The sequence below is a fragment of the Aphis gossypii genome, chromosome X (assembly GCF_020184175.1).
Source record: "Aphis gossypii isolate Hap1 chromosome X, ASM2018417v2, whole genome shotgun sequence".
Classification (NCBI taxonomy): Eukaryota; Metazoa; Arthropoda; class Insecta; order Hemiptera; family Aphididae; genus Aphis; species Aphis gossypii.
Genome location: NC_065533.1, coordinates 44,057,269 through 44,084,733, shown reverse-complemented (window position 1 = coordinate 44,084,733; position 27,465 = coordinate 44,057,269). Strand labels below are relative to the sequence as shown.

General features: G+C 36.2%; 1 protein-coding gene across 1 annotated transcript; it reads left to right on the top strand.

Annotated features, from left to right (window-relative positions):
- The first annotated feature begins 376 nt into the window (after positions 1-376).
- On the top strand, positions 377-26,477 carry LOC114121854 (protein Wnt-1). Its single transcript, XM_050206155.1, has 4 exons — positions 377-998; positions 9,758-10,020; positions 18,538-18,830; positions 24,943-26,477. The coding sequence occupies exons 1-4, from the start codon at positions 886-888 to the stop codon at positions 25,585-25,587; spliced, it is 1,314 nt and encodes a 437-aa protein (XP_050062112.1). The 5' UTR covers positions 377-885; the 3' UTR covers positions 25,588-26,477.
- The last annotated feature ends 988 nt before the right edge of the window (positions 26,478-27,465 follow it).

The following is a 27,465-nucleotide window of genomic DNA, read 5'->3' as shown; positions in this document are numbered from 1 at the left end:
ACCTATATTATATACACACGACGGTGTCTCGACAGTTGTAGAAAGAGGCGTACCTGTAGCTTGCTCGCGTGCGTGCGCGAAACGAGCAACGTTCTCCCTTCCACGGTTGCCCAATAACCGCTCCGGCGGCCGCCAATAACCTGTGGTAACCGCCGCCGGACCGTTTTCGTCGCTCCGTCTCTCCTCCGCCCGGCACGTCGTCGCGTCTCGGTCGCGCGCGCGCCGCCGATGCCCACGGCCCGGCGACGGGGACGCACGACGGTGGGCGGCCGGCGGGCGGAGCCTGGCCGGCGTCCTCCTCCGCGCCCATCCTCCCGGACGGAGATGATTGTTCGTTTTTTTTTTTCGTGGTCCACGAGGACGGCGGTTTTCCTGCGACCCGAGATGTCGCGCATTCACGATCAGTCGTTCTGCTCGGCCGGACTGGGGTGCGTTCATCTGATTGTATCACCGCCGCGCGCAGTGTCGTATATAATATTATATTAATATTACAGTCGTGTGTACCGCAGTCGTTCGCAGACTCCCGGGAAAACTCGTTTCTCCGAGCCGCGCTCGTCGCCGCGTTTCGCGTTCACGTTATATTATTTCGTATCATAATAATATTACGTATATTATATCATATACAATAATAATATTGTATCGTACTGTTTTTCGATTTTTCGTTTCGGTTTACCTATAATATATTTTTTTTAAATCTATTTTTTTTTTTTTTTTTTTTATTATTATTTTGTTTTTTCGTCGTCGTTGCGTCTCAGCAACCCCCGAGGGTTTCTCCCGACACCCTCACGCGGTATTCGTGTCGTCGCGCCGTTAAAGCCGGTCCCTATCGCTTCGCGCCGACGGGACATTTTTCCACCCCATATCTGTGGTACCTAGACATGTGACATGAAGGCCACAATTATAATCAAAACAATTGTACTGATGACCCTCGTGGTCGACGAGATCTCCAGAGCTTACGCCAAACACCGCGAAGGAAAATACAAAGGCACCCACTGGTGGTGAGTAATTTTGTTATTATAGATAATTATTTAAAAATTATTGTTCTAGATACGTATATTTGCGTTATTTATTTGTTTTTTCACGTTTATATACGAATCTTACTTTAATCATATATCATTATCTATTTATTTATGTATGATCGAGCGTGGTCGGTCATATTATGTTATGTATTATACTAATATTACCTATATATTAAGTGTGCTTAATAGTTTTACTAATAGTTTTATAGAATTAGAAAGTTAATTCGTATATTTTAAAAATGTTTGATGGTATTTTATTTATATTTTTTAAAATTATTTTTAACTCTAAATACATAGCAAAGTAATAATTTATTCATAAGTATTTAAGTCATAATATTGAACATAGGTACCTCAATTTAAAACAAATTCAAACTATATTTTTAAGATTATATTATAGGTATTTATATTTGTTTGATAAATTTTATGTTTAAATAAACTTATCTCAAAACTAAATTCAAATAATTATATTATGATAGGTATAAAAATAAATATACCTAGTAGATAAATTATTATATTCAGGTACTTCAAATTCAATAGTTATCGATATGGATAGATTAAAAAGTATTATAATGTATGTTATATAATAAATATATTTTTTTTAACTTGATAAAGATTAAAAAAAACATATTTTATTAATACTATTGTATTATTGTAAATACGTAAATATATGTATAAGAAAATATTAATTTAATATTTAAATAATATGGTAAGAAAAGAAAAGTCTATTTTAATATATTCGTAGATATTTTTTTTACAATATTACACTAACATTTTGGTTTATTTTTGAAAATAATAATAAATTATTGCGTATTTTCTTTGAAAATGGATTTATTGAATTTATAACTAAACACTTCATTTCTTAGCCTTATTATTTAATATTTTCTATTGTTTTATTGCGTTACCCGATTTTCTCAATAATATCAAAAACAAAAGCAAAATTATATTAATCTACAATAGTACCTACTATTAATAAGTGGGTATCAAAAAGTAATGCAATAGTTTTCACATTGCCTCAACAATTTGTTTGTGTAAAAATTAAAAAAAATTGAAAAAAATAATATATATTGAATATCATTAAAATAATAATTGATTCAATGCTCTCTAAGAAAAATTAAACTTTTGTACTTAAGTTATATGAATAAAATCAAAATATGTACCTATTAGCCTACTTTAGTGTTATATATGTACCTATATATTATATTATATATAACTATATATGGGTTATTGCATGAAACTATTTTGTGCTTACTGATACATTTTGTGAGTAATACAATTTGACGATAATTAGGTACTAATTATTAATACAACAAATATAATGATGGTTCTTATATTTATATAATATAAATTATTATGATTATTATTATTGTTAATCACTATCTTTAAGTAATTAAATGTGTAGTATCTGTAACACATACTATTATATTAACTAATGAATCATCAAAAATTGATATTAACTTATCTAATTCACGATAAAATTAAGTTGTAAATGTCACAAAATGTCAACAAATTAAAATTGATTAATAGTTTTATATAAATTACAGCTGACAGGATACAACCAATTTTAAATATTATAATATAAATGTTTTTACTATAGGAAGTCTCTTTTAAGTAATTAATTACAATTAAATGAATACTTTATTTTAAAATAAGTAGGATATCTATCAATAAACTCCAAAATGTTTTTAAAAAATGCTTAATTCATAAATATTTTTACTAATTCTTTAATATAAGAATAATATACCTATTATTTGTTTCACATATAAATTTGGGGAATAAAAAAAGAAAACAATATCTGGTAGGCGTTGTGTAAACGATATAAAAGAAAAACGAAAGAGGTAAAAAAAAATCTAAAAAGAATGAAAAGAAAAAACAAATCTTTTTTTATTCACATAACACAAACATCAGAAGATCCAACATATTCTATACATTTCTTATTTCTATAGAAAATAATATTATAATAATACCCTTTTGAGAAATTTATACCGTTCGATTCATTCAAACAATTCAAGTATAATCTAATTGAGTACCTATATAATATAGTGTATGATTTATTATTATATTATAGTGCGCGAGTCAACGGTTATGACATAGGAACCGGAAGGAATGTCACCACGATCTCAGCGTGAATTATTTGATAATGTTACCTAGATATTTTTTTTCTTAAACGTTTGTTTTTTATTATCTATCAGACATTAAAAGGGGTGGACAGGGTCAATTGAGAAGAACCCTAATAAGAGACACAGGGGACCCACCCAAAGTGGCCGTCTGTATGTCTAGATGGCTATCTGAGACTATTGTGAATAGTTGACAGACATGTATACACGCACCAGTTTCAATAGGCGTGCATCATCGAACCCCCCTATTAATTTCAATTTGCACTGATCGTGGGGGGGGGGTTGCTCTCAAAATGAGAGCAATACATGTATAAATACGTAGAGGCTTTTACTTTATCATTTTTTTCATCTTTCAAACCATTGTACTAATATATGAATGAAAAAATACAAAACGCATATTTTGATGAAACATTTTTATGTCCCTTAGTCCGAACAATATGCTTCGTTTTCCGGCATCATTTTTTTTTATCTAAGCAGATAATTAAGTTCTTAAAATAAAAAAAATAAAACAAATATCCGCTGAACAAATGATGATGTCATACATATACACACAAATGCGAGCCCGCTATACACTATATATATGTGTATATATTATTTGAATAGCTATAAACGTTTAAAAAATATAATAGTAGGTACTTATGATTTTTATTTTAGGTTTAATATATTAAACATATCTATTTCAAACTTGAGACGTACTTTTTTTTATTCTTTCCTTTCGCTATTTTATAACAATATAATATATTGTATAAACACATTGTTATATATGTATAGAATATAATGGTCTGTGTCTACACACTTGAAAAGTAATACGATCGATATGTCTCTATAAAAATAATTGTTTAACCATTAATATTATATTATATTGTACAATAAATATAAACAAAATAGGATGTACGTTGCACTCATCATTGATAATTATTTTTACTACGATTTAATTATGTATTTTATTTCTTTGGATTAAAATAGCGATATGCCGATATTGATGCACGTGACACAAGCAAAGATGATTTTAATATATATTTTTTTTAACTCTCGATAGTTTAAGTCCCTGAACAATAATAATAATGAGAATATGACAAGTACTCAAGTGATATTCTCTCACGATGACACTCGTAAGTCAAAACGGTTATAGGTTTTTTTTCTCAGGTCCATCAATCTGTTCGGACGTGTTTCCGTCATACAAATATATATCAACGCCGCCTTCTGCAGACGTCTTCGATAATATATGACTGGTGCACTCCAAATTACGCGTCTTTGCCGCATCTAGTGCGCGTGTATTATATTATACTGTGGCGAACAGTAACTATAAGTGGTAGTAATAGTAAGTAGTAGTCGTCATAATAATAACGATGATAATAATAATCATAAAGCTGAGGTAAAAATCATTTAGAACACTAATTACCTACCGCGGTACACCTCTATATACCACTGGACGAAAAATGTTGTTTGTTAATTAATTTCCGGTTTAGGACGTCAGGCCCAGGTGGTAGGTAGTAGAGTTATTATTACTATTTTTTTCTTTAAATTTGTAACCAATAATAATAACACAACAATATACAATATACGTGTAGGTATTATAAAGGTGCTGCTTATACATCGGGTTCGTTTCGAAATATGCTCGCGCGTTGCACTAATGACACTATCTATTATAATATATAGGTATATAATATGCACGGCGGTGGCGGCGGCGGAAGAATACCATTTCGAGTGGTCTCCTCAAGTAAAAAATAAAAATACTCTTGTCTATGACGAAATTCATTTTTCGCCTCGTATAAATAATACCATATAACGTCCACACAAAAATTATTTTCTTCTTTCAATGTTATGCTTAAGTATATAATAGTTATATGATATTTTACGACTTTTCACACATAACCCCTTTCAGTGTGGGTATAATATACCTATAACAATATATAGTTAAATGATTATGTATATAACATAATATTAGAATACTGTTATTTAACTACCCGCAGTAGTAAACGAAAGTCGAGCCGTGTTTTTACAAACAATGCGGTCGCGTAGGAAGGAGAAAATAATTTTAATAGTACCTAATATAGAATATATTATATAGTAGTATAATATAGGATTTTACCAATGTGTTCAAAATGACCATTTCATATACCAATTGCGCTCGGTTATTATCAATGTCCATGGATTAATATTGTGATTGATCCTCGGAGTTGATATATGTACTTGAAATAGCTTTAGATAATAGTAATTTAAATTAACATTTAAAATTTATAAAATTAATATTTATTATATTTAGTACAAATTTAGTTACTTTACTGAAACTAATTAAAAATATAAAATAAATAAAAATAAATGACAGGTGTACAATGTACATAATATACAAGTATCTAATAGTATCATCATTGTAAAGTATTATGCAGTGCAACGAACCGATTAAACCGATAAACAACTTGTGGAAATTAAAACTTGATTTCATATTTCTAGGTAGGCAGGTACTCAAATTTATACTTGTTTTTGTTGTTTGTAATAGCGTTTCATAAAATTCTTAATACTGCTACTTGGCTCCAAATCACCTATTAACATTCTAAATATAATACTATTTTTATTTTTTCAAAAACCAAATATACTAACCATAGTCACTAAATAATTAATTGATCAATACATTATATAATTTTTATTTTAAATTATTTAAATATATTCCTGATACATAGAGTATAATATATACTATTTTTAATAATTTAATGACACTTATTAGATAGGATGAAAATATATTTGTCATACCTGAGAGTAAATCTAAAAGTTTAGCACAGTATTGGTATTTATTTGTCGTAATCGTAAAATATAAGAAGTGCAATTGGTATACTGATCTTAAAATACAAATTTTGTTTTAAATGCAACTGATCCATGTCAATATAAATATATACAATGCATATGCTGCAATTTCCTTAATCCGACGCGTTTTTGTTCGAGCGCTTTCAAATAATTGATTATAAATTACAGAATTTATGTATAAAATATTATAGTGTACTTACAAGAATTTTTTTATAATTATATTTTTTTTTTTTTGTTAAACGTTTGGACTTTTTTAAATGTATTTTGTCCTTGACATTTTTTTGAATAGTTTTCTTAAAGCAATCAGCGCTTCTGATAGCGTGCGTATCAAAAGTTTGGAAACCAGTGCTTAAAAATGAGGGTATCTCTTCTTTAAAAAATATTTTATCGTATTCCTTATTAATTACATCCTATAAACCGTATAATACATTTAAATCTGCAGGTACACATTTCTTTTTATACTTTGACATATCCTTATATGTTTTTTTTTTATCCGATTCGCGAGCAATGCGCACTCGCGATTACTTAGGTATATAGCACCCGCATCGCTACTGAATCACTGAGATCTGTACACACTACACATAGTATAACAATGCGTTTAGGTAGATTATAATAACATATACTGTAAATAGACAGTAGTGGATTCACCTCGTCTGCGGGTTTACGCGTGTATATCATTATATAACAATAATGGTCAATAGATAGTTCGTCTCATTTGCAACCGTAGTCATTGCAATAACCGCGCGCAGGTTGGGTAGTCGCAGTCTTCTGCCCATTGTTATCGTCGTCTTCGCCGTCCTCTTGTGACAACGTTACAACAGCTCCACGCGTCAACGTTCGATGACTTTAAACGGCGGCGGCGGCTGTGGGTCCCGAAGCGAACTCGTCGCTGATCGAACACGACCGTCGTCGGCTGATTTGTCCGTTATCGGATCCATCGGATCGAAACCAGCCTTACATATAGTCTTTTGTGCGCCGCGTGCGCGTGGTACTACAATGAAGTCGTATCGCGTCGTGTCTTGTGCGCGCGTTCAAACTATGCGTCGCGTTAGTGAACCGTGTAAGTTACGTGTGTGTGTGTGTGTGTGTATATATATTTATATACATATAAAGAAAATAAGAATCGGATGATTAACGACATTAGGAGACCTAAAATATAAAAATGTCGACCGGAATGAAGCCAGAACGCGAATATTCCCACGACAACCGATGATCAAGGGAGATAGGCTAGAGCTGAGCTAGTGATACTATAAATTACACTACTCACACATATAAACGCGAGCGCGCGCACGCGCATGCGTTCTCTCTCTTTTTACCTCTCTCGTACTCACAAAAACAAAACAAATTTATAAGGTAAAAAAAAGAAAAAAAAACGAAACGAAACAAAAAGAAAGAAGGAAAGAGAAAAGAAAACGAGTTATGAATATAATACACTTACTTACTGCGCGCCTGCTTGCCTTGCCTATATATACCTTTATATACATTTTTCCCCCGTTTATATAAACAAGTAAATGTCTACCGGAACATTCCTCACTGATTTATCTTTTATCTTGCACGTCAACAGTTAACGTTTTACGATAATCACCTTTTAAAGTTACTAAATTACATGCGCGCCGCTACAGTTGTCACGTCGGCAGCGCGCGATGACGCGACTCAAAAACGCCGAGAATATAATATTTCTCCGCCGAGGTTTTTACCCTTCGTGCGTGCGCGTATACTACGAGCTTTTATTACCGGTATGTCTGAATAGGCGTAAACAAGTAGATAAGTACCTAGGTAGGTAACAACGTGCGATTCGTGAATGAAAATATTAGGTAGGTAATAATAATTCACGTGCTTGATTTTTAAATGCGGGTAAACGGACGGAGTCGGATAACGCGCCACATTAAATCTTTCTGCGATGCACGAGGCACATAATATATAATATATACATTTTTATTATTTTGTTTTTTTCACGTCACGTCGTATATCGTAACACTATTTATTATATAAATAATAACGCTGGCAAAAAGAAAAAAAAGACGTCTCATCATCTCGAAAATTACATGCCAAAAACCAACACACTATATAATATAATCTTGTATATACCTGTGCAGCAACGCTTATATTATTATGTTATAACTTATAAGTGGTGTGTGTGTGTATGTGCGTACGCTTATATACACATCGTTCTTGGTGTTGGCCATCGCACGCGGGTAGTCCGATAATACTGTACACAAATATGTTATTTCTTTCTTTCCTCGCATTTTTCTCTTTGCTCTCGACACGGCTGCTGCTCATTCCTTTCCGTAGTAGGTTTTAAACATTTATAATATATATACCGCCGATATACGTCGACACGTTCAACAAATAATACATCCCTGTTTGTCCATTATGTGCTTAATTTCTTCATGTCCACGCTGACGGCATAAGTGTGTGTGTGTGTGTGTGTGTGTGTGTGTATTTACGAACATACAGACACACATATACGTCGATCTCGAGTGCTTAGATCCATTGTCCAGGCATGTCGATTTCCCTTCATTGCCGTCTCGAGCACGTCCTATAGACGATGACGACGACGACGTCGACGACAAACGACGACGACACTTTGACAGTGGCGGCCGAGACGCACTTCAGATCTATCGCGTATTGTGACTGTATATGTAAAGGAAACATCTCAATGCATAATATTGACCGTCGTCATCGCACGGTCAAAAGACGAGTGTTTTTCGTGCGCTAAAATAATAAAATACACCGAGCACATAACATTATCGTTATGAGATTGCAGAAGTGACAGAAGTTTCTGACACACACACATACACACAAACACATATTCATAATATATACGATACATATATATATATATAGGTACGTGTTTATAGCGCCAACGCGAAACTAATCTTCTAGTATAAAATTATATCCGCATCCTATATTTAACATATCATATTTTATATAGACGTTAGAAACAAAATTAATAACTAATAATCCGGTATCACACACTGTAGATTATACATACATATTATATTTTCCTAATATTGCTTTACCACATAACAGTCAATATTTCAAACGACTCATTGTAAAATTTAAATAAAGCCTTATGGTCGGGTTAAACATTATCGTTGGTCAACTTCATATTTTACACTACCTAACTTGTATACATAATAACTGAATGCATTGGTAGAATCACTTTCAGTATATAGCTGTCACTTAACACATTATTTACATTTGTATGTCTTCTGCTTATGCACTATTAATGTTAAAACTCCGGGTATGTAGGTACAAGAAAAATCGAAAAATAAATCGATTGTAAAAAATAAATATACATATTTTTTTTAATACATTTTTTTTTGTCTAGGCTCTCTATCTTTAATAGTATACTTATGTTTAATTGATGAATATTAGTTTTAATGAGAAGTATAGAATGAATAAATTCTTGAGTCATGCGGTGGAATTATTATACAACTTTGTAGTTCGTTGTGATAAAATATAAAATATTTTATGTTTTAAGTATTATAATAGTACCTAGACATTTGTGTATTATATGCTATTATTCATAATATTGTGTAATGTGTACAACACACAAATATTTAGATATACTCAATGAGTATTACTCATATATGTATGTGAATTAATAATAAGTATTTGTATTTTAAATTAATTGATAAAAAATAATATTTTCAAAAATTGGTAAGAAACTTGATGAAAGCCCGTATTTAATATATGACTTTTAGTGTAATTTTTTTCAATAATAGTATAACAATATTAAATTTACTTTTTTTTAATTATATCTGTAAACAACAATTGTTTAATGTTTTTTTTTATTTTTTTTTTTATCAAAAATAGGGGAATCGCAAAAGCTGGCGAACCTAATAATTTGGCTCCTATGACTCCTGGCTTGATGCTTATGGACACAACTTCGTTGACATTACTGCGCAACAAGCAGAGAAGGATGATCCGTGAACATCCGGGTGTATTACAAGCAATCAGTAGAGGCGTCAACATGGCACTGCAAGAGTGTCAGCACCAGTTCCGTAATAGGCGTTGGAACTGTTCAACTAAAAACTTCTTAACTGGCAAAAACTTGTTTGGGAAAATTGTGGACAGAGGTAAGTCATTTTATATTATTTATTTTAAAATTAACCATTTCATTTTCTTGTGTAAAATACAAGAAAAATTTTGTTATATTATAAATAACTCTATATTAACTTATTTATATATATATATATATATATTATAGAAAATACAATTTAATTTATTAATCATTGAACAATAATTCATTGTTCTATAATATGTATATATATATATCAATTCATAAAACACAATATGACTCAACTTCCTTCGTATAATATTCTATATACATAATGACGAATCGTTGAAGCCTGTCAAAAAAACATTAAATCTCCATATCGACTTAATCGCGAATTAACACTACTACGTCATCAACGTTGGCGATGACATACAAGTTACAAAGCTTTTACCCAGGAAAATTGTTAACCAGTTATGCCCTGGGATTGGCATATGGCTGTACCTAATACAATGTATTGATTATTATATTATTATGATACCGTTGAATTCGCGTTAATTACGTTAAAAGCGTATTATACTTGTAAGTTATGCATTGTTCACCTTCTATAAACGAGATACATAGGTACAATATTATTATATTTTATTATATAGTCTGTGAGGGGTGGTTTTCTACAGATGTGCGTGTGTGTGTACTCTATCAATAAAAATGTTATGATAATATATAAATCATCTTATTGTATATAATATACGAGGTAATGGTGTATTATCGAGAATTATTTACGATATTCGTGTTCTCCGTCGTGAACATAAACAATTCGACTGACGTAACAAGAGTGTTATTGTAGTATAATATACATGCGCGTACGCGTATTCAGTATTATATTATTATTATATGTGATATTGTGTATCGGTATACGTACCTATACCTGTTTATTATTTCATGATTTTCAGTAACTAATAAAGTGAACATAAATAAACAAACACAAACCACAAGCTTATTTTGTTTTACGTTGATATGTGTGTAGATAAAGACAAAAAAAAAAACTAATAAAAAACAATTAATCGAAAAATAATTATTCATAAACATTTATCGACACATATTATATATTATATGCGTTGAGGCGCCCAGATCACATCTACATGGGTATAGTGTTATCGTTGGATCACGCACGTGCCATAGCTGTTTTCTGTATTCTGTATATAATACTGCTGTATTATAGTCCTTATAGAAACGTAAAATATCGTTCCGTGACATTTAATCTATCGACATATTTAACACATGTAAAAATTTAAAGCATCGATAAAATACAATTTTTAAAATAAAGTCATTATTTTAGTAATAAATTATCTTACTGTGTATTTTATTATTAATAAATCGTTTTTCGATAAAATTGCATCATTCATTTGTGGCATAAACTTGTACGTATGATTTTGTAGTTCAAAATTATTGGCTTCTACAATATTATGTTGATTTATTGATTTTATGATGCTATATTATAGGATTAAATTAATATTAATCGATGAACAAATAACGATAAATTAATATTAATGATCAATCGATTATGTAATCATTATAAGTCACAAATTATTAAAAACAGCGATTGATTTAATAAATTATTAATTAGGTACTATTACATACGTTAATTCGGCTGTTTTAATGTTTCCTCGATCAATTGAAGTTTAATTAAAGTATAGACAAAATCTCGTTCCAATCTCAAATGCACTTTTGCATGTATTTTGCGTATATTATTATACGACGATATTTATATACGAGTATATATATATATAAAAGAAAACAGCTCTACGTTATAATATTATAAAGTTATAGTGGTCGGATAAAGATTGACAATTTTTTTATTTTATTTTATTATATCTGTAGGTTTTATATTATACTGTATACACTCGTACGTACCAGAGCTGAAGATGATCGGGGAAACGATAGTGTTATTATTTATTACACAATATATCGACGGTTATCGTCAATCTCATTTCGTACGCGTATACACGATCATTATTATAATATATTATATTCTGGTCGGCGGTCGAACGACTTATACTCATATAGTCATATACCTATGTATATATTTAAGTATTTATGTTTAATATTACCCACGAAACTTCCAGCGTTTTTTTTTTTTTTAATAATATTACGTTACGACTTTGGTTCGACGAGGAAACATTATTATTATTATTATTATTATACCCGCGTACGCGTGCAGTGTATAATATTATACACGACGACGACGGGTCATCCAATATCGTAAAAAATATTATTGTCAAACGCGTATTATATTATTATCATATATTATGCATATACATATATGCGTGTACCGTGTGCATCCTATACTCGTCCCGGGGACCGGGTGTCCGCGATATTTATGTACTCTGCTCTGCAACGCGTAGTAATACCTCTGTATTATAATATTATATTACCCATACACAATATAATAATAACTTATAGGTACGCAAGTATTATGGTGTACATATAATATTATTGTTACGTATAGAGAGAAGTCCTCCCGCTTCGCGCCACCGTCGTGTAGGTATATATATTACTATTTTTTATTAGGCCGCTCTCCGCTACCATACACTGACGATTATTGTTATTGTCGCCGCCGTCGTCCGTTTCGTTTATTATTTAATTTTTTATATATTTTAATATATATATATATACACATACAGTATACACACACACACATACGCATTATTTTTCTACCCAAGTATCATTTCGGTTCGGGCGTGATACGATTTTATCGCGAACGCGTACACGACCGTCGTATACGACGATCACCGTGTGAACGGGGTGGGAAAATCGAGAGGCAGAGATAAAAAACGTGTCTTTATCACGTCGCATCCGACTGGAAAATATAATAATAATAATAATAATAATATTATTATTGTCGCGCGCGCCCGAGTTTATGTGTGTATGTGTATGTATGTGTGTGTGTGTGTGACTTGACGACGTGTCCACCGCCTCGGGTACCTATATAATATACGTATAAGAGGTATATACACTCGTCGCGGGACAGTATATTATATTTTTAGTAGACGCGCACGGGGGGAGGAGACAGCAGAGGGGAAAAAAAGATTAAATTATGTAAACGAATCGTGTGAACCGCATGTAAAACGACGTCGTTACATACGGACGCCACGATATATATTTTAATGGACATTTTTTTTTTTTATTTTACGAAAAAAAAATATAATAATAATAATATATAGGTACCTAACCTACCTGCCTCGCGCCATATTCCGGAAGATAAAAATTGTGTGTTCAAACGGGTTTAAGCGCGAAGAGTTTTTTCGCGTGATTCGGCGGCGACGGCAATCAATTGTATTGAATATTATGTACACCGGACTGGAGCAATAAATTCGAATTATCCGCCATTCGGTGTTTTACGTGCTGACGGCGGCGCTGACATATTATTTCTGTATATTATTATATCGGGTATACACGGGAAAAATGTTAAATATTTACATAATATTCGTTTTTTAATATATTTTTTTTCTTTTTTCTTATTTGTTTATATTGTACACATATATTTGGCAGTGGAATATAACTATACGCACCGTTTAGATTCGAATCTCGCGTAATAATTAAAATCCGAATACCATATTACAGCGTTTCGTTATTATTATTATTATTATAAAATAAATCGTTCGGATATTTGTCGGACAACGACGGCGGCGGTTGACCGCCGTCGCCCGCCATCGTGCACACGTCCTATATATGGCTATTATAATACATGTATAATACTTATATACATAGCGCACAGACAGACAGACACAGACAACACACACGCACGCAGACAACGTGTACTATGCGATCTAACTCGTGAGTTTCAGATAAAGTATTATATTATTATAACCTACCACGGTTACACGACGATTATAATATTTGGACGATAACGATCGGATTCTTATGAAAATTCATTACACGGAGGAAAACGCATATAAAGTCGTTGGATGAAAAATGTGGTATCAGCACTAAGCATCTATGGACCGATATAATTTATACAAATCCGAATGTGTTTATATATATATACCTATGTATAATAGGTATATACGTACGGGGACCGAGGTAGGAACGTTTAAAAGTCACGTGACCGCACGCAACCCGTGGCACTGCCTATATAATATATTAATTTGTACTACTGGAACCTAAACGCATTACGATTACACACACATATTACTAGGTTGTATAATAGTGGTGCCTACACACACGCGCGCACAATGTGTCGTATCGATCGAACGTTTAAAATCTAACCCGTTTGTCCGGCGGTGAAACCGCAACGCATTTATCCGTCCGAACACACTCGGACGTCGTCATCGTCACTGCGCCGGCAGGTCTCTCTCGACACGAGATATCATATTATTATTACCTACCTATTCTGTCATTCGATTTAATAATAATAATAAACGCGAGCGCAGGTATAATACGTCATTTTATTACTATTATTATATTTTATACACGTGACATTATATATACTGTAACATCGTCATACGCATAATAATATAATGGCAGAAAAAAAAAAAATTAAAAAACAATAGTAGTCGAGTGCTGATGGAACGTCGGTGGAGGGGCAAGGGGATAAATCGTGTATGTCGTGTGTGTGTGTGTGTGTGTGTATGTGTGTGTACGAGCCGCGACGACGACGGGAAGAAAAGAGAAGAACGTGTTGACATTAGACCTCCCGGCCGCCACCGTCGGATTATTAGTCGACTAATAACGTCATCATAGGGTTTCCCGCGGCGTGCCCGAACAGATCCCCCCCATCCCCGTCCGACGGTCATATTATTTATTACACGATTTAAGGTATACATACGTGTCTTTTATTTGACGGGTTGCACGCTCACTGTAAACCAGTCAAATTATTTCGTTTAGAAAAACGTGTTTATGTGTGTGTGTGTGTGTGTGTGTTTTTTTTTCGTCGGGTACTTTAATAATATATACCTGTCGGTGGTGGCGGTGTGTATATAAACGCGTATAATACAACAAACGCGTAATATCGTTTTTATTATTATTATTATTATAATAATAATGTAATGTTCGTCGTATAATATAATTCGCTCTTATATACCGTTTTACAACGAGTATGTACGTCCCGCTGCAGCAGACGTATATAATAGTAGATATATTATGTTATGTACATTTGAGCACCCGTTTTTCGAAAAACGTTTACAACACCGGCGTGCTTGACCTTTACGCGGGCGTTGCTGGTGGGCGGCGTGCGTGGTGGGTGGAGAGCGCCCCGCGAGCGTGCGTAACGGAAACGCGTCGAAACTTTTGGAAAACTCGCGCGACGGGTGTATCGGATTTCCCGCGCCGCCGCAGCCGTTGCTTCCGTTGCCGCTGCGCGGAGGAGACGGCGGCGTTCGTGTGTCGGCCGTGAAATCCGGTTTTTGGTCGCGTCAAAATACCGGATTTCGCGTATTATTACCAATATAATATTTTTGAATACACGTTAATATGTTAATATTATTTTTTATTCAGCTATACTACAAATCGTTCGATAGTAATCGTTTAGTCCGAAAACTATGCTCGCGCGGAGACCGTCGCACGACGCAACGATGTCACGATAACACACGAAATCGTAAAATTACACGCCTCCGCCACTGGTGCATATTAAAATACAATATCGCGTAACGTATCCTTGAGCTCGTATAGCATTATGCGGTGGGACATTCGGGAGCAGGCAGGAATAAGTATCTATTTGGGTCCGGGCCACCCGCTGGTCGGCGACGACATGATTACGGCGCGTAAACTTTGACACGCACGGGTTAGGTTAGGTGGTGGACAAAAAAAAAAATGGGAAAAAGAGAAAAAAAAGAGAGAGAAACATAATACGAGTAGCCACTCTGTGGTGGTGGTGACATAATGTAACAATGTGTATTAATAATAGCCTTTAGTATAATAATACTCGTAACGAATATATAGGACGGCGCGAAGGACGTCTATATATATAATATATGCCTCGTATATTATTATCGCACACCTTTCCCACCTTTTAAGAAGTTACGTACATTATATGTATATACACCTTGCCGTATATGCAATAATAATAATAATAATAATAAAAATATATCAGGAGATATGCCCGCCCGGGGGGGTGCGAGTCGTCGACGCGTCTCACATACGCATATATACGACCGGTCTCTGCAGATTTATGTCCCGTACATAATTTCCGTTCCCGTTTTTCACGCGCTATACGACCGTGCAGGCATTACGGGCATGGGTAGGCACTCTGCACGTGCAGTGTAATACGCGCGTACCTAACTATACAGAATAATATGAGATATTGTTAACCCCGTGCAGTGCGTTTAACCCATAACATAATATGATGGTATGTGTATAATATTATAATAATAATAATAAGCACCTATGCCTATATATATGTATATATATAATGCTCTTCGTGCCTCAGCCGCTGCAGAAGACGAGGGAGGTTTTTTTCTTTTTCCATCAGCCGATTCGCGACGCCGCGCCGGTGGCGGATTCCCGTAAGAGCGGGGGTGGTACCGTGTAAATGTACCGCACGTCCGAACACGCTCCCACGGTGCGCGCATACCTATAATACTGCCGGAGAAGCACTCACGTGAAATCGCCACCGTTACGATATTACTATATCATCGTCATCGTCGTCGTCGTCGCCGTCGTCGCGGTATTGTTGTTGCGCGAGTTATTTATTCGACGGGTTTAGATCGGGAGGTTTGGTTTTTTTTTTTTTACATTTTATTTTTTTTTATTATTATTCTTTTCTGTTTTCCGAAAAAGGGGATCGGTCGCCGTACGCGCGCGTATATTATACCGCCGCGGCGTGAGGTCGTCATCGCAGGTCTTTCCGTAATATAATTATACGCACGGCAGCAGTCGTCGTCGTATGGCAATTATCCGTATCGTCGTCGTCGTCGTCGTTCAATGCTCACACGCATTACCTATATATAATAATAATATAGTCGCGACAGGCGTTATACATATTTTACGATTTTGACCGTCGTAAACGTGTACGGACGACGGTATATTATTATAATAGTATAACGCGTAAACGCCGACGCCGCCGCGCTGACGTTCGATTATTATTACTATTGTGTATACGCTTTGGTCGTATACGGTTTTCAAAATGCGAACAATGCACGACCGATGTAGTAGCGCGACTCTATTACGTAGCAATATTGTAAATAATTACAAAACCGTGGTGACTAGGCACTGGTATCCACGACTAAGCCTAAAATAACAATATTATACACTACGAAAAAAAATTTGGTCCAGTTTAATGTCAGATGAATTTTTGTGTGTGTAAATTTACACGATGTATGAAACAGGCTTGCCCCCACGATTCAACAGATATTTTTTGTATTTTAAAAGATATAACATAAATAATATTATATTCTGTTATATGAACGATTTTACGATTATTGTTAATAAGAAAAAGGAAAAAGTTTGGTATTGGCATTTGATAGGTGTTTTACTATATAGTTAACGAAATAATACCTACGCAACAATAGTTATCAATGCGATTTTGTTACATTTCAGCTATATGGAGCTGATTAATATCCAGACGCTCGTGTGGCCGGAAATCGAATAACCGTTTAGTTTACTCGGTAGACGGGAATAAAATATATATTATGCTTTTTTATTCTTTTATGAACAAATTTTCAATTATATCAACCTGGTTTTATATTTTTATGCTCCGGAAAACACGTCCGATTTATAATCGTTTCTATCTAACATATAATATTATATTAATTCAAATTATAATAAACGTTACGACACGATAGTACGTATGTTTTTTTTATCAAATTATTCATCGATCCATGTTCAAGATAAGTATCACATCTCAGATCGTATATGCATTAATATATATTATAGTGTGTATATCTTTATTTAACGTTCCGTTGGTGGCTTGTCGTGAAATGTATTACGATATTATAATAGTATGAAACGCCTCTGAAGTCAATACCTATTAATTAATAATATATGTATTTCATCGTTTACGTAAAAAGTGCAGTTCACGATCGAATCACATAATATTCGGATAGTACGTTTTGAATGCGTGTGCGCGCACGAGCGCAAACTAGTTTCTTCGGTCGAGAAGAGACGACGCCTGTGATGACGGAAGTATCTCGCGTAGTCACAAAAACCGTCGTCGTCGAAGTCAATGTCGCCGTTGACGTGCATCTTAATTAACTGTATTGGTATGCGATCGGAATTCGTGTTCAAACACGCGCACGTGCGCATATACTTATTATTATATAAATACAAAGTGCATTTACCACTCTCTGGTGGATTCGACGCGTTGATTGATTGGACTGTACACACGCGAGCGCGCACGACATATACATAAGCACGAAAAAAAAAAATGTTCTCGTGTGCGCGTGACTGTGTGGGTATTATCACACACACACACATATGTATATAATATGTACCTATAACTGTCGTTTATAAGTGTTTTTCGTTTTCGGTTTTGGTATTTCCTCTGCACCCCACCACACTACCACAACCCATTGACGACTTAATAACGTTTTGTAAATCTGAAACGGTCGATTTATCGACGAAATTATTAACATATGCGTTGTGTGGGCGTACGTATCCACAGGTTTCAGGGAGACGGCGTTCATCTACGCGATCACCAGCGCGGGCGTGACGCACGCCGTGTCCAGGGCGTGCGCCGAGGGCGTGATCGAGACGTGCACGTGTGACACCACACACCAGCGGCGTGGACCGTACATCCAAAACTCGGTGCCGGGCGTCAAGGATTGGGAGTGGGGCGGTTGCTCGGACAACATAGACTTCGGGTACAAGTTCGCCAGGATGTTCGTGGACACTGGAGAGCGGGGCCGCAGCCTCAGGGAGAAGATGAACCTGCACAACAACGAAGCCGGCCGCATGGTGAGTCTGCCTTAATATTATATAACATAGATATTGTTAAGGGTAGCGTATTATGGCGGAGTTATATTATCAGGCATATGCCATATATACTATATTATACACTAGGAATTACGTGGGTACATAGTCTCAAACGACCGGCCGGTGTTGTATTATTATAATTACATTTTAGTCTAAGGTTTGATAAAATGTTTATTTTTTTCCAAAAGCGTATATACTGTATATAGGTATATAATCTATTTTTTATAAATTCTTATATACAGCTTCTTTTATTAGATCACATCATTTAAAAAATGTTCAATAGATTTTGGTATTTGAAAACCATTTTGATTGTTTAACCGAAAAGGGAATTAGGTCGTTTTCTCGTTTAGTGGAAAAGTTATAATATGGTTAACCGGTTTTGCGGTGGAAAACGATAACTTCTATCGTGTGACGATATTGCAGAAATATTTTTTTTCATAATAGAATTGCACACCAGCAGTTATCTCGAAAGAAAAAAATTCGTAAAAGGGGCCAGTTGAAAATTTCGTTCCCGGACCAAAACGTTTAAGTGACACACCGCTGAGAATTGTTAATATACCTAAATGTGTGCGCCACAATAAGAGTATAATAATATAGTAGTAGCAGCAGAAGCAGTACAACTAGTAGTCACTAGTCGGGGACGAAAAAAAAAAACAGATAAATTAAAAATGACAAAAAACCGAATCCCGGCGGGAAATTTTTTCAAATATGTTTCAACAGATTTTTGTCGCATGAACGGCTTTGGTATACTGCCGCCGCCGCCACCAACCGTTGTTGCACACACACACGGTATATAGTAGTTTGATTAGTCGTTTGGTATGCGGTTTACTCTTCATATTTGTTATTTTTTATTTTTTTGTCCACACACACACACACACACACACGTATAATATTGTATGTACCTGTGTGTGAAGTAATATTATTCATTTTTATCCACGTCTGCTGCTGTTGACCGTTTTCCCATCGTCTGGTTGGCCCGGGCCACCGGTTATCCTCCGCGCGGTGATACCGTCGCCGCTGCCGTCGTCTCAATTTAAATATATAACGTAAACATCGAAAATACGACAAATCGGCGGCGACGACCGCGTGTGTATATGTTATAAGACATAATAATATTATTATACCTACTTACTTTACATTTTAAAATATTATGTTCCAAATGAGTATATATATAATACTATACTTGCTGCGGGCAAGTGTTCCGGCGCGTGAAACGGATATTATATCATAAATACATAGTGGTCGTTCACGTATAATACTATAATGTGCAAATATATAATGCAGTCCGACCGGCGGTTTTATTTCAGAATAAATATTAGAGGACGGGGTCTAGACTCTAGACGCTAAATATGCATATATATATATAAGTATAGTGATACAAGATGGTCAATTTAACTATAGATTTTTTTAGCGTATATTTTAAACTGCAGTTGACGCACGAGTGTATGTTTTTAAATACATAAATTCCTGGTGATTCTCTAGCTCAATAAATTCGATGTGAAGTCAACATTATATTAATCTGTCTGGTATTGTTGAATTTTCGATTTCAATATAATATGATGAGCTCATATCGTGTAATTTGTGCGCGTCGATCTAAGGAGTATCAACCCTCAAAGTCTATCATTTCCTTACTGCAGCCTACCCCCCTCGTTTTCGACCGTTTCGTCAAGTCCTATGCGATCATATTATATTATACACTATACGTTAATATAATATATATATACATGTTATATTGGTAGTGCGTACAACGGCGAGGCCGCGCTAGACCTCACGGGGAAATAATAAAACGGACGAGCTGCACACACACACATATATATATATGTATATGACTTAAAACAATTAATAACGATCGCTCGTGCACGCGAGAAGAAGGAAGAAAAAAAATCACCGAACTCGGAGGGGGCATCTCGCACACACAGCGGCGGAATACCTGTGTATAGATTATATATACATGTATATATTATCGGTATTATTATTACTATTACGTATACCTATATTGTTTTTAATTTATTCTCTCCTAACACCGTGTGGTCTGGCGGCGCGCGAGACAACGGCAGCGGCGGCGGCGGCGGCGGCGGTGGCGGTGGGCTCACGACGAGAGAAGTGTATCTAAATAGATTTGTATGTGCGTGTGTGTCGGAACCGGCGAGAGAGCGACACACACACACACACGCGGAGAGCGAGAGAGAGACGGAGACAGACGGATATAGACGGATCGCCGTCGCCGTATACATATAATATAATATTTACCTCGCGACGGGTCGTACAACGTGAGCGGCATCTATCATAATAATATTATCATGTACCGTATATTATTTTATACCGCGGGCAGCATCATGACCCGCTGGCCGCCGCCCCGCGCCCGGCGGGTTTCGCTACGCTCACCGCTCGCGCTCGCCATGACTAAAACGCGCCCCGCGCGGACGTCGTCGTCGTCTTCGTCTTCGTCGTCGTCATCGTCGTCGTAGTCGTAGTCGTAGTCGTCGTCGTCGTAATCGTCGCGGTAGTCGTCGTCGAGGGCCACCCACACTCGCTTGTGTTTATACCGCAGCGCGAGCTTTACACACACACACCGCTCGTTCGTATATATTATAATGGACCCTGGACAGCCTCCTACCGACCCACCACACCCCTCTCGGTCGATCCGTCGCGGCGGCATATCACAGCGTGCGGTTTTCCCGCCGTCGTCCGCGCACCGTTCGTTGTAATTATTTCACTATATTACTTCCTATTGTACGCACTCTGCCTATATTATACGACACGGGCCATAATATATATATACATTACATACCTCGACCGCGGTCGTAGTACCCGGAGCAGTATATTATCTACCACACGTCGTACCTACAATATTAAAATAATATGTATATCACATTATTATTTATGTGTTTGTGTTCGTGCTGCGCGTAATGTATGTGCGACGCGAGCACGTCTCTTTGCTGTAATACACACTGCAGTGCACGGCCCGGATTTAGAGAATCGATTATTGTACATTAATTTATCTTCCCAAAGAGTTTTCCACTTACGTAGAAACATTTAAAATTTCAATTGTATTTTTGCGAAACTTTTTTCATTCGTTCGTCAAGCGCTTGCACGATTGGTTTAATATAATATAATAGATATATACACATAAGCAAACGGTTTTCGTATGTGCATAATAATAATTAGAACGTTTTTAAGAATGGACCAAGGATATTTTTTTTTATTTCTTTTTTGGTGTCGTTGAGCTTAAACTGAGATTTCTCACCTCTAACCTAATAAGTCTGAAATCCGTCAATGAATTGTGGGTCGTTCAAGTCTCCGACGCGGCATTATCGACAGACGTTTTGCATTGTTACGAACACACACACACACACACACACACACACACACACACACACACACTTATACGGTATTTATTTATTATATATATTAGGTATTACATAATACAGCAAGTACGTTGTATAACTTGGTCGGTATAAATTTAAATGCGTTTCGAACGCGGGCGACTATATATAATATGTGTAGGAGCGGTGAGGGGTTGTACAGAGAGCGGATGCGACAATGAGAAGACGAGTCCTGCGCGTGTATATACAGCCGGTGGGAATAGAATCAGACGAGGACGTTATATTATATAGGTTCTACGGTAGGACTGCAGTTGTACGCGAAATAGAAGAAGCAGAAGAGTATATAATAATACTATAATGTGAGGCCGGTCGTATACGACAATGATATTATATATGAGAATAAGTGATGATGTCGCGAAAATAGTCACCACCACCAATGAAGAAGGCTGCGCTGCGTAATAGATAATCGCGGCTGACAGCGAGCCGCCACCGCCGCCACCGGCCCCATTGAAAAGCGTTCACAATAAATTTATCAACAAGACAGTCAGCAACGGCGCACACCGTACCGCAGCCGCAGCCCCGGAGCTTTGATAGATCGTCAATACGCGTGCGCGCGCCAATTGTCCTGTACATTATTATACGTATATTATACGTACGCGATGTACGCATAACGATGGTCTCCGGACCGGACCGGACGACGACGACGACGACGACATGCGTATTATAGTTATATGCGTCGTCGTATGAGTCGAAGATGCAGCGGAACGAGCGGAAAGATAAATATAAAAAAATGCAAAAAAAAAAAAAAACCACACACTTATAGACCGAGAGACCCACGAGCGTGTGTGTGTGTGTGCCCGGCAGCAGCATTACATCAAGCGGTGTAATTGACATGACAATACGAGGAATAATTTTAGCTTTCACCCCGTTTGACATTGTCAATTATATGATCTCGAATCTTACATGACGTTTCTATAGTCTTGGTCGGTTTTTTTTTTCCGTCATTGATTTTCGCTCGTCTCCGCGTCTCTCTCGCACTCTCTCTCTGGTTCGCCTTTTTTTTTTTCACAATAGACCTTCTGCTGCAATATAATACACATTATAATGTATTATATTATTTATATTTTACCTTTTAAACAGTTTTTCCTCGACGGGCCTCCGCCGCCGTCGCTGCCGCCGCGCCATGCGAAACACAAACGCCCGATGACAATCCCGATGCGGCTCGAAACCGTCTAATTACGATTTACGATTAAAATCGATATGCACGCGTATCCATTTATTTTATGCTTTATATAATATAATGCGCACATTAAAATAATAATATATAGTACGACGACGGTGTATGTATATAGGCGCACAACTGCTCTCGGGCAACCGCCTACTCGCCGGAGGGGTATATTATTATAATATATTAACGCGTTCGTTTGCATTTGTGACGATTGTGCCGGAGAGGAGAGGGTACCTATCCGCGTGGCGTCTGTTCCGCGCTGCGTTATTTATACCGTACAAAACGGCCGCTTGTGTGTCGTTATTGTATATTATTATTATTACTCTTCCCGCGACCGTTGCAGCGGTCTCCCGACAATGAAAATAATAGTAATAATAATTTCCAGTCGATGGACGTTTTCGCGATACGCGCGGCGGCGCTGGATAAATATTATACTGGTTATATATATAGGTATATATATATATGTTTCGAGTATTCATACTGTTGAACATTTGACGTGCTTATAATTTACGCGCTCCGTCCCGGGTACGCCTATAATATAATATTTTATCGTATATCCAATTCAGCGCGGTTTTGGTTTTTTTTTTTTTGTTATTCACGTTTTCGTAAAATATATACGCGTAGGTACATTGATAGATATAATATGCGTATTATATTATATATATATATATATTACCTCTATACTACTCGTGGGTGGCACACGGCGAGATTAGTTTCGGACGATTGCGCCGCGCGTTACTTTTGAATTTCGACCAACGTAATATATAACATTATATATATTATGTATATAATATATACGCGTACCTCTTATATATATATATACCTATTACGACGAGATCGCTGTGCTGCACCGGAATCACGGTACGCCATCGCCGTGGTAGTTTATTATAATATTATTATGTATAATATATATACGTGTATCATCATAATAATATATGTATTGTGATGAACGCGGGCTGCAGAGAGGTCAGTGCTGTACACGTATTTTGTATAAATTATTATATATATACGCACTGGGTATGTAAGTATAAAGCAGTCATCGGCAGTCGAGATTTTTTGGAAAATCGGTCGACCCGAAAACTGATGGCGCGTAAATGGGCCGTGATTTTATTCATACCTCTTTCCAAGGTCGTCTAGGCGCGATTATTCATGTAGTAGCACCGTGTGTCGCAGAAATCCTAGCCAGAGATTTTGGTGGAAAATCGCTGGAAAAATCGTACGATAATTCTATTCTCGTTATACCGCACCGTTAACCACTCGTAACATCGCAATATTTGTGTATATAATACATTAAAATGTGTACCGTCATATTCGCTAAGTGTTATTTGACTGCTACGAGCGGTACAGACGATGGTTAGGTTTTAACTCGCGTTTACTTCATTTCCAAACTTCCCGAAAGCATTATTTTGAGCGAATGTCGATCAACCATATATTATGTCTTTTAGTCAACCTGTATATATATAGCTGCTTTTATGTAAAATTTTTACCACGATTATACCATGTGCAGCTTGTCCCTATAACCTCGTTTCTAATGTTTCAGCACGTACAGTCGGAGATGAAACAGGAATGCAAGTGTCACGGCATGTCGGGGTCGTGCACCGTGAAGACGTGCTGGATGAGACTGCCGATATTCCGTTCGATCGGCGACAACCTCAAGGACAGGTTCGACGGAGCGTCCAGGGTGATGGTGGGCAACGCGGGCGGTCTGCGCCGGTTGCGGAGCAAGGACAACGCGCAGAACAAGCACTACGAACAGCAACAGTCGCAGGATCCGCAGCAACAGCCGCAGCTCGAGCAGCAGCAACAGCAGCAGCAGCAGAACGGCGGCGGTGGCGGCGGCGGCAGGAGGCGCGGCGGCGGCGGCGGCGGCCGGAACAGGTACAACTTCCAGCTGAAGCCGTACAACCCGGAACTGAAGGCTCCCGGCACCAAGGACCTGGTGTACCTGGAACCGTCGCCCGGCTTCTGCGAACCGAACCCGCGTTTGGGCATACTGGGCACCCACGGTCGCGCCTGCAACGAGTCGTCCATCGGCGTGGACGGGTGCGACCTGATGTGCTGCGGCCGCGGCTACAAGACCCACCAGGCCCTGGTGTCCGAACGGTGCAACTGCACTTTCCTGTGGTGTTGCGAGGTCAAGTGCAGCGTGTGCCAGTACCGGAAGACGATCAACACGTGTCTGTAGACGCCCGCCGGCCGCACGCGCTCGAACGCACCCGCGTGGACCAGCTGACGTCGCTTATTATATGACATCATTCCATATACATATACATCCATCATTCCTATATAACGCACATGCATGATAATTGCATGTTCGATTTACGTCGTTTTCGTGTGGTGTGCGCACACTGCGCTCACGTGCAAGCGCATAATATGATCACGCGATTATCGTACGATTTCTGTTCTATAACCATTTTACATTATCCATTTATTTTTTATTTTTTTTTTTTTTAATAATATTTATAACACGCGCAATATCTGTGTAAACGAACACTCGGCGTACCGCACACAATAAATACCGACGACGGTAATATCTCAGCAGCGGTCAAAAGTCCGCCCGCATCCGGTGCCGTTTTTCCAATCGCAAATTATCATATTATAATATACAGTCTGCGCGAGACGGACGAACGGCATACGACGCGTATTTCGTTTCATGCGATTTTTTTTTTTTTTTTTTTTTAATTATTATAATACTTCTACTTTCTATTTTCAATTTTTTTTTTATAAAAATATTATGACACCGTCAAAACTCAAAATGCAAACCGTTATTCCACACGCAGCATTTTTTTTTTTTGAATGCTGTACACATCCCCCGCTATACCAAACGTTAATTTATTTTTTTTGGACTAAAATCTATGAACGGAAAATAGAAACATTGTTTTATTTTTCAAGTTTTTATATTGTAATTTTGTAATTATTATTGTGCAGACATTTAATTTATTATTATTATGCGATTAATTTATTATCATTATTATTATTTTTTTTTTTATATAAGCAAATTTTGGTTGTTTTATTATTATTATTATTTTTTTTTATGAACAGTATTGAGTACCTCTTAACTAACATTGTCATAAACATTTTTTTTTTTTTAATTTATATTATTTTTATTATTATTATCATTACTATATTATTATTGGTTACATTAATTCTTATAACTGTAGTAGTATTCTTATTTAAAAGTTTAGTTCCTTTAGCTATATTATATTTATGTACCTAATTTAAAATAAAATTGGAAAAATAGATAAAAAGTTTTATAAAAACGCAATCCTATATTTAAAATAATATAAAATAATATATATATATGTATATTTATATAATATATATATATATAAATATTTAATACAAAATAAAAAAAATTTGAAAATTTTATTTGTATACTATTTAATAATCATTAATTTTAGCTAAAGTACACTATACACTATACTTAGTTCTCCGACGAGATATTGTTGAAAAATACTTTCCTACTATATAAACATGTTTTGTAAATAAATGGTTTTGTAATATTTTTGTATCACTGCGTACCCGTTTATTTCGTATTCATCTGACCTGCTATAGTCGGGGACCTTGGAGTTCCCATTTAAGTAAGGATGAGTGCAAGAAAAAAAAATGAAACAAACATACATAATCCTGCAATCACTCTTACTCGCTCTATCTCTCTACCTCACTCTTCATTGAGAGACTTTTGTGGCGTTATTGTGCCGGAGATAAACGGTTATTATTAATTCTGCTCCGCCAAGGTTTCTATAGATTTTTTTTTCTATACGTTTCGTTTTGACGAAGAATAATCAAACTACTATAATATATATACAAGAGACGGTGCGGGTGTATTCATAAGTATTGTAATACTTGTGTGCATTTAAATGCATATATGGTCGGTAGACGCAACCCGCTATGTAGAGACGTTTAATCAGATTTTCGTGAACCGGCACAATACTTACGCTGCATCGGACAATGCAGTCATCGATACCGCCGTTAACCCACAGCGGGTATTACAATATTCGAGTACCCGTCGATGACCATCCCAACTACCATCACAACCGTGACCTAACCTAATAAAATCTTA